This window comes from Lichenostomus cassidix, chromosome 12 (assembly GCF_008360975.1).
Source record: "Lichenostomus cassidix isolate B80296 chromosome 12, HeHo_3.0, whole genome shotgun sequence".
Lineage (NCBI taxonomy): Eukaryota > Metazoa > Chordata > Aves > Passeriformes > Meliphagidae > Lichenostomus > Lichenostomus cassidix.
The window spans coordinates 11,944,858-11,954,024 of record NC_139493.1 but is presented as its reverse complement, the minus strand read 5'-3'; the positions used below and the strand labels follow the sequence as shown (position 1 = coordinate 11,954,024).

Below are 9,167 nucleotides of genomic sequence, written 5' to 3'. Positions count from 1 at the left end.
ACTGTATTTTATGGAGGGATCCATACAAAGAACTGGTGATGGCTGTATCTACTGCAAGATTGAAACAGTTCTTTGACAGAGGAGATATAGAATGAATGCTTGAGTAATGCTTTAAAATTGTTTTTAAAGAAAACAAAAGTGCAGAATCAAGTTTATTACCTGTAATGTTTCTCTCAAAAAGTGCAAACTACCTTTATTTTCCATGAAAATATATTTTGTGATATTCAAGATGTTCACACTTTAACAATACCACCAAGGACTAAAATCCTACCTGTATTGCTTACAGATCGTAAAGATGGTCATAATACATTCTTAATCAAGAAAAAACTTGAGGGTCAGAAAGTGCTTGTATGCCCTCTTACAGTACAAAAACCTCCAGGTGTTTCTTTTACATACTAAGTTCCACTTTGTGAGCCAACAAAAAGCTGTTGCAAAGGCTGTATGTGAACTGTCCACAGTCAGTCATCCAGCTGGCACAGCAAGGCCACACCTCTCTTGATCCAGTGCTGGACTGGTTGGTCTGTGTTGAGCATCAAAGCAATGACGAAGTTCGTGGAATGCCCAGTAGTGGATAAGACCCCTTTGCGCTCACTTGTCTTGTACAGAGGGCAAACATAGGCACTAGACTCCTTTATGTCCGATTTCACAGCTTCAAAAAAAAAACCCAAAATAATGCATTACAGTCAGCAGATCTTTAGGTAGAAACATAACCTACGTGCAAATGTCAAGTATTGACAGTAACATCTCTAAAGCTAAATAAAAATGCAAAACTGTTTTGAGAGCAACAGAATAAAATTATCTGGGTTTTTCTTTTTGCGTTTTCTTGTGAGGTGTGTTTTGGTTTTAAACCCAACAAATTTAGCTACAATTTGTTTTCAGGACTCGATGCCTTCCTGTGATTCTACCAGCTTTGTAATACTCATAGACACATTAAAATCTGAATAATTACCTAGTTAATACATAGCTTATACCCAAGTTTTTCACAGCTCTACAAGAATTCTGGTCCAGGTGCCAGAGAAGCTAACTGCAATTCAAATAATCTAATATCCAAGGACAGAACTCTCCAGGAACTCTTTGTTTACCCAGACTGCTTATGTGGAATTTGTGCAAAGCCTAAAATCATGCAGGTCTGAACAAATACATCCAACCGCAAGAGAAGGCACAAGCAGAGAAAATGGCAAATTTTAATACTGCCTATTTGCTAACATCCAAGTTGCGAGAGTTGCAGTAATAAGTTCTGATTTTGTGTATTAACAAAACCAGGGATTTATTCCTCTCAAAGAAAACAAGAGTTGTGAAAAACATCTTGCTAGTATGAGAGACAGATATCACAGCAGCTAAAAATAACCTGAGCAAACCCTGTTAAATTACATGAGGTAAAACAGTCAGTCTCTCTAAGTCAGTCAAAAGTTCTCATTGATCTTTAGTGAAAAAAAGGAAACCACTGTGGCAATTTCTTGTTGAATAGCTCACACATCAGAGAAATTTTACTCACTTGGCTTTATCCAAATGATCGGCATGGCATCAAAGAGCACTTTGGGATACTGCTCAGTTAACATTCCTCTGGAGAGAGAAAGCAGCAAAGGAATTATTTGTGGCTTGAGGGGTTTGGTGGGTGGTTTTTTTGGTAATTTGCTTGTTTGTTTGTTTTTTCTTCCCCACTTTCCATGCATGAAAGAGTACTTAATTTGGTGTGTTATTTCAATAATATGAAAAGTATTACTTAAAATATTTAAACCAATCTTGTCTGAGCACTGAAAAAAGCTTTCCAGAACCACAGTAAAACACTTGGCTACTGACTTGGCCCTGTCCCAGCGAGCTCCATCTAAAAATAATCCGTGGATGTAAACACCGTCCTCTGGTGCAGTATCAGCAGTATCCTGAGGAATAACCTGCAAGAAGTAAGTGTTCCATGTTACTAAACTTTCACAGCTCTTTGCTTTTTGAGTTATTATGCCAATTGCCACTTCTTCAGATCAATCCAAACTGAGAATAATATAGTAACCCTTCGTTTCAATATTACTTTTATATGTATATGTATATATATATATATATATATATATACACTTGTAGAGACAGCAGACTTCTCTGAGTTTGTCAATTACCTTTATTGTAGGTTATAAAATGAGGCTTTAATCACGCAGAAAAATACACACTGGATAGGCTCTTTTCTTGAGTAGAGTTCTGGGTGCAGTGATAGAATTACTTTTAATCACTTTGAGAATACCTCTTCTGTGCATGTTATTTAGCCTGCCATTGTTACCAAATAATCTAATGTATGTCTTCAGATTGCAGTGAGTTAGTTGCAGAATGAACCTTCCAGTTAGAATTTACTTACTAAATCTCACCACAACATCAGTACTCAGATTAATAAAATATTAATTTGTAATACATCCATACCTCAAATTCATATCCTAGAAGGTCAATAGGGATCCTGTGCTTCCTAGCATAGTTTTGCATAGCTCCAGTTAGGAAAGCTTGAGTAAAATAGAATCCTGACAGCCAAAAAACAGCAGGCTTCCCTGAGTCATACCAATCCTGGAAAGAGGAAAGTGGCATTCAAAAATCAGAGAGAGAGAAATCCCATACTCTTTAACTGTTTTCTATAGGATTGTACTCAGAAAATCTAAATAAAGCCTATCACTCCTTTCCCAATAATCCTTTAACATAAAAGACAAATTATACAGGAAAGTAGATTAAATAGTTGGCAGCACTGCCCCTTGTACATTACCTGCAAAAACTTCAGCCTTGCTAGCAAATCTATAACATAACTGCCTAAAGGTTTTAGACTTGGGTATGAATGCTGTGCCCACTTCTCAGGAACTTTTCCAACAAGGAGACTGCCAGACAGAGCCTCCAGTTCAGCATCCATAACAACCAGTCCTTTAATGGCTTTCTTCAGGTTAATTAGTGTAATACGAATAGTTCGGATTAAACTAGAATTAAAAAACAAAACAATTTTTACACATTTTGCATGATTTGTTAAACACAACAATGTCATTAGAAAGAAATAAAAAAGTGGATTATGGAGTCATCTATAGAACTTTTATACCTATATATCCATACAAATATCTGCACAATAAGCCATGTCTGTAAAGTCATGGATTTATGTATTTGTGCAGATTTATTTAAGACTTGGAAGAGCAATAAATTCTTTTGTTATCTCTGATATCCTCTGGATTGTTTGGTAAGAGGATACATTTGGAACTCCAAACATATCCACCATACACTGGATGAAGGAAAAAAAAAAAAAAAAGGTTTAGATTGCAAAAGAAGAGGTGTCCAGGGTCTGCAATAAGGGTAATTTGGAGATTGAAGGCCAGAGAGCATTTGGGAGAAAATGAAGCAGGAGATGTGAAGAGACAAATGGAAAAGAAGGAGGACAGAGAGAAAAGAGAAAGAAGGAATGAAGAGGCAGGCAAAGATGAGAAAGAAAATTAGCAAACAAAGTCAAAAGAGAAAAAACAAGTGATTCTAGGTTTGTAATCTTAGGAAAATAATTGTGAAAATAGGAAAAAAAAGCATCAGAAAATGGGGGAAAAATAAAAAATTTCAAACAGAAGCACATGAGACAATTAAAAACAAACAGAAATATATTTATCTTGGGAAAGGTTTCATAAACTGTAACTGTGCATGTATTACAGTTCCTAACCACTTTACCCTACAGGTCAGAAATATGAGGAAAATAAAATAAAATGAAGGTAAAGATGGCGAAAGGGAAAGTCAAGTTTTTAAAAAAAAGAATATAAAATATTGTTTGCATTCTCTTTTCCCAGAACTTCCTCATACTCCCTTCTTTTCTCTTTCAGTTAATTTTGCCACTTCATTTTTCCTGACATTTATCCTACACTCGCCTCCACAAGGAGCAAGGATGCTTGGACTGCAGATATCCATGCAGTCAATTAGAAGGGAATAAGAAACATATTTCACACAACACAGGGCTTACAGAATACGTTTTGCAGAAATTTTTTTCCGTAAATGGAATGATTTCTGGTAAATTTAATAAAATAGAGCATTCTTACTGGTTAAATCTTTCCATTTCCTGCACCAGCACAGTGTTCATACTTTCTTCATATCTCACAGGATATTTAATTAGGCAACTTTCAATGTCAAAATCCTTTGGAAGCTGTAAATAACAACACATTTGGAAATAACTTCATACCTAATAATGATTTTATAATAAATATATACAAATATTAATATTTGCAGAGCAACAGATACCACTATACTTTCTGATTAGTATCTTATCATGACAGTATTCAGCAGTTCAATCCAAATAAAAATTTGCGGGGGGGTTAATGTTCATCTTTTTAAAAAAACCTAGAATTTTTGATATCATGGAAAGTTATAAGTACATTTCCATTTAATAATTTTAAACTTATTCATGTGAATGAATCAACCGTTCTTTCAAGTTCTCTTTGCTCTTTTCTTTTTGTTGTCTGTTACAGCCACACAAGTTCTTACTTTCACATTGCACTAAATTCCTTCCAGAAGGTTTTACTTCCAACGTGAAATCTACTTTGCACTGAAGATTCTAGTTAGGGAATTTCTGCTTTGCAAAAAGAAAAAATGAAGTCATTTGTATAATACAATACCTTGCTGAGAATATCATCCGCAATTGCATAGAGAGTGCTGTCACCACCCCCAGAAGTTCCCTGAGTGCCTCCTCCTTGTGTTAAAAGCAGAGATTCAAAGATGGTCTTAGTTTGCTGCAGATCTTTTGCAATATCCACATTTTCATGCAAGCCAAATACCTCTGGATGCTGACTAAAGGGAAGACTCTAGGACAAAATAAAAAAATGTCTGTGTGACATAAAGCAGCAGGAATCTGATCCAAGGTTTCTTTAAGTCAAGTGAAAAACTAGCATTGACTTCAACTGCAGGTGAGTAAGGACCTTGTTGGCCTTAGTGGTATTTGCAGGCAGAATTACTGGTGACAGAGCCATCACCTCTCATACACAAAGCCATTTCCAAGGAATTATCAATTATCTATGCTACAGGTCCTCCTATCTACTTACTGATTCCCTCTCTCTCTCAGAAACATTCTAGATCATGGCAAGGATCATACAAGCTATGTCAGGCAAGAACCTGAACACACAATTTAATGGTCTGCAAAACTACCTTTTTAAGGCAGAGAAACCTTTAAGGATTGCTTTCTTAGCACATCATCATAACAGTTCCAAATCTTGTTCTACTTTTTACCTTAATAAACTCAATGTAATCCTCATATGTGCCTTTGGGTGGAGCATAGTAGTTGCCACTGGGAGAAAAAGTATAGCCAGGATTTTCAATGATATCTGGGTTGTAGAAGTCATCCAGCATGGTCAGCAGCAAACGTCTGTCCCAGTCATCTGTCACTCGACCTCCATAGTTACACTCACCAGTTAGGTAAGAGACAGCTTCAAAAGGGACATGGCTATACTCATTGATGAATAACTGAAACAGAAATGTGAGTAGCTCTAGACACTTGCAAGATCTGCAGAACAACAGTGTGGCCAACAGACTAAATGGCTGGAAGCTATAGCATGTGTAAACTGCAGTTTATGGATTTTTGTTCCTAGGTGTTGGAAATCCAAATTCTGAAATATTTTTTCAGGTAAAAACTACTGTTTAGAATAAAGAGGAGTTAATAGTAAAAGCCTCTTGTGAATATCAAAATTACTCAATCATCCAAGTAATTCTAGAATTATTTGCAAGTGGATGGCTTCTCCAGTCTAAATTTTGTAGATGGGCACTTCTCTGTGTCAGAAATAAACATGCACTTCACTTAATATATCTTTTATCTTCAGTACCCTCCAATCTCTTTCATTAACTTCTTGGTAACTTTTCCAAATCTTCAGCCTCAACTTCCATACTCCAGTTTTAACTCTCCTGACTTTCCTACACAGTGCCTACAAAAGGTTCAAGCTCAAATGGTATTCACCATTTCATGTCATGGAAAGAGAATAGTCTGAGGTTCTGTTAACTACCAGTATGTATGTAAAAAAAAATTCTTCCTATTAACCCCACTGGATAGGTGACTGCCACTGACAGGGTGCTATTTAAAGAACAGTAAGCTCTTATATACGACAGTTTTAACTTTTATAATACTCAGATATCTCCATTATATTCCATATATCTGTAGAAATCTATTTTATGTAATTTGTAATTTTGAAAATATTTATCATATGATTGACGTTGCTTGCATTTATAGCTGAAATCCTGAATATCTATGAACTTTCGATGTAACTTCAGTGTATTGCTCCTTGTGACTCTCAGCTGTGCATAGCAAGATCAGAGTTTAGGAGGTAATCAATGATTTTACCTGCAGCTGTCTGATACTGATTCGCAAGTCAGATTCATTAAATCCATAGGGTATATTCCAACCAAGGGGCCCAAACTTTCTTCTCTCCTGAACAAGAGCATGGAAGAAACAAACTCCAAAGAGCAGTTTCTCCCATACCTTTGAGAAAAGCAAAAGAAAAAGGTGTTATTAACTAGTCCATAAGCTCATGCTAGTGTGTAACCTGTGTAGAAAACATCCACTCTCCATCCAGATATAACTACAGGCCACCACTAAATACATTGTGGTTTTTGCCTTGGGAACAAGTGCACACCAGGTTGCCACATATGCAAGCACATTTAGCCAGTTCCTCAAGTACCATTATATTCTTTCATGTATAAGGCAACTGACTGCATAAGAATTCCAAGTGCCTAGATATTATTTTCACGGTTCATTAGATAAACACAAAATACAGATGTATTTTTGATGCAAGTCCTTGGATGCAGTCACACCTATGTATATTGATAACTCATATCTCTGACTAATCCCACTTCCTTCACAGGTAATGATTAGCTAAGTGGTATCAATAAGATTCATGAGCACTTGGTCCCTGGTAGCAAGAAAAGATCTCCACAGTGTTTATCATCTCAGTGATGACAGACATGCCCTTTTTTATCAATGTGCAGAGTCCATGTACATTGTGTACTATGTGTGTAACATGTAAGTAATTCAATAAATACTAAGAAACCATTTTAAAGACTGCTACTTGAAATTACCCGGCAGGGGTAATTCTTAATTAATTATCACTGCAAAACCTAAATTCACAACCACAGTAAAAGCTTTAGCTTATAATAGTCACTGGTCAGAAATCAATATATCTGTGGTTAAAAAAAAACCCAAACTCCAAAAACTTCTCAAGAGTTTGGCACATTACCCGTTCCTTTCCAGGGCATCCAGCAAAGAATTCAGGATCAGAAATAGGATCAGACAGAAATGACTGAAGTAGGTTTAACCGGAGACCAGTAGGAGGTTCATTTGTCATCTTCACTCCATTCTGCAGAATGGTTACTGGAAACTAGAAACAAAAAAAACCAAAACTGCATTCAGAAAGTGTGGCATAGATGCTATATTAACAATATATTATTATTCTGTGTTTTTTACATAACTATCTGAAAGAAATTACATTTTAAAGATAAACATATATGCTGTCAGATTGCAGTTCCATTGAGTAATACACAAAATATTGCACATCACAATGGCAAAATATTAACAAAGGAAGCTTGATATTATTATATGTATAATTATTTTTTAAATGTCCTTCCTTGGTTAAATTATTTCTTCAATGCCTCAATGCATTTCAGAGAAGTTTTGTATTATCATTGAGGTATATAAAAATTCCCAAAAAATGTAATCAACTTTGCCTTTCCCCAAACAGAGAACATTGAGCAATACATATACCTTTGGTGAGGGGTAACTTGTAAGCCAAAGTCTGAATTCTGGATGACAGTTTTCACTGTTAAGTTCCTCACATATTTTCTCCAGCATTGGCATCCAGGAGACAGCTAAATGACAATTTTGTAAGCAAACCCAAGTTCCTTCTTCCATTCCTGTTTGAATCATTTTTGTAGCTATCGGTCCTTGTCCTTGTCCTAATGAGATGGACTGAAACTTATCTCCTACCATCTCTCTGTCATTTGCCAATTTCAGGAGGCCTTGAACAGAAAGCATAAGATTTTAGCACTCCTTCATTAAAAAGAAGTTATGTCAGAAAAAAATATCAGAAAGCTTCTATTACTGTTTTGTTTCAATGTGCATACAAATTCCCATTTTTAAGAGGCACAGAATTCTACCAGTGTGACACAATGCACTCAAATCTACTTGCAGAAAGTCCAAAATAATCCTCACAGTGTATTGAAGGGGAATTTGAGGTCCCTAAATTGAAAAGCTTTGCTACATTTCTGTTTTCTTTTTCTGTGTATACTTACTAGACATGGGATCTGCTCCTGGAGATAGCACAAATATTAAAGGGACTGTCGCATTTGAATCTAAGTAACTTTTTGCTAGATCAAAAGGTGGTGGCTCTACGAATTTCTTCCCCAGTTTCTCAGTAACAAATGTTGTTATAGCTGGACCAATCTGGCCAAAAAAAGAATCAAATACAAAACATTAACATAGAAACAGCTGCAGATCTGACATCATATTTCATGTCAAATTCCCAAGCCTGCAGACACTTGTCAGATTTGGAGAGATTTGAGACTAGTCTTGCAGAATGATCCAGAAGTAAAGGTTTCCCCTCTTGTTGACACTTCTCTCCTTATTTTTTCCTTACAAGAGCAATAGTACTGTTTTTAGAAAATAAAGAATAAGATACCTCATATAAACAATATTAAATAACATTAAGGCATTGATTCAGGCTTTTCCTGATGTGGAGGACAAGCACATTCTCCCTTATAAAATATTATTATTTTTAATTAGTTATAGGGAGCAATTGCAATATGCCTTAAATGCTAACATTGATAGTTCCTAAAGAAAATACAATCCAATTTGTTAAGAGCAACAAAGGCAGAATGTGTTAAAAGTTCATCTTGGTTGTTTGAATCAACTCATGTCTTTTTGCCTTAAAAATCCTGTCTGAAAGCACATGGTATTAGATACCTTGCATATTTTTTTTCAAGCTAATATGTTCTGTTCTCGAGCATATTGGGTGCACCAGGAAACAGTCTGGCTATGAACAAATACTTCAAGAAAACTAGAACAGTGAGAATACTCCAAAAGATTCATTAAAGCATGCCAGAAAAACGATTTCAGCTGATCCTTGTGGTGTTCGTATTGGTCACTTGAAAAATAAGAATAGCATTTACTTTCTTAAGAAATATGATGAAGAACAGATTAGTTACTGTAACAG

At 35.7% G+C, this 9,167-nt stretch overlaps 1 protein-coding gene and 1 long non-coding RNA gene across 3 annotated transcripts in view; one reads left to right on the top strand and one right to left on the bottom strand.

Annotated features, from left to right (window-relative positions):
* Positions 1-139: 139 nt before the first annotated feature.
* DNAH12 (dynein axonemal heavy chain 12) overlaps positions 140-9,167 on the bottom strand; it is a 56,953-nt gene continuing 47,925 nt past the window's right edge. For both annotated transcript variants that reach the window (XM_085072690.1, XM_085072689.1), the window contains exons 64-75: positions 8,248-8,398; positions 7,721-7,974; positions 7,197-7,337; positions 6,305-6,442; positions 5,203-5,436; positions 4,596-4,781; positions 4,023-4,126; positions 2,732-2,936; positions 2,401-2,538; positions 1,801-1,892; positions 1,496-1,563; positions 140-649 (exon numbers count right to left, since the gene is read on the bottom strand). In XM_085072690.1, coding sequence (XP_084928816.1) covers positions 459-649; positions 1,496-1,563; positions 1,801-1,892; positions 2,401-2,538; positions 2,732-2,936; positions 4,023-4,126; positions 4,596-4,781; positions 5,203-5,436; positions 6,305-6,442; positions 7,197-7,337; positions 7,721-7,974; positions 8,248-8,398 — 1,902 coding nt within the window. In that variant the 3' untranslated portion in view covers positions 140-458. The remainder of the gene's footprint in view (positions 650-1,495; positions 1,564-1,800; positions 1,893-2,400; positions 2,539-2,731; positions 2,937-4,022; positions 4,127-4,595; positions 4,782-5,202; positions 5,437-6,304; positions 6,443-7,196; positions 7,338-7,720; positions 7,975-8,247; positions 8,399-9,167) is intronic.
* LOC146431723 (uncharacterized) lies at positions 1,816-9,061 on the top strand. Its single transcript, XR_014854742.1, has 2 exons — positions 1,816-1,901; positions 6,194-9,061. It is a non-coding gene; the product is annotated as an uncharacterized LOC146431723 (long non-coding RNA).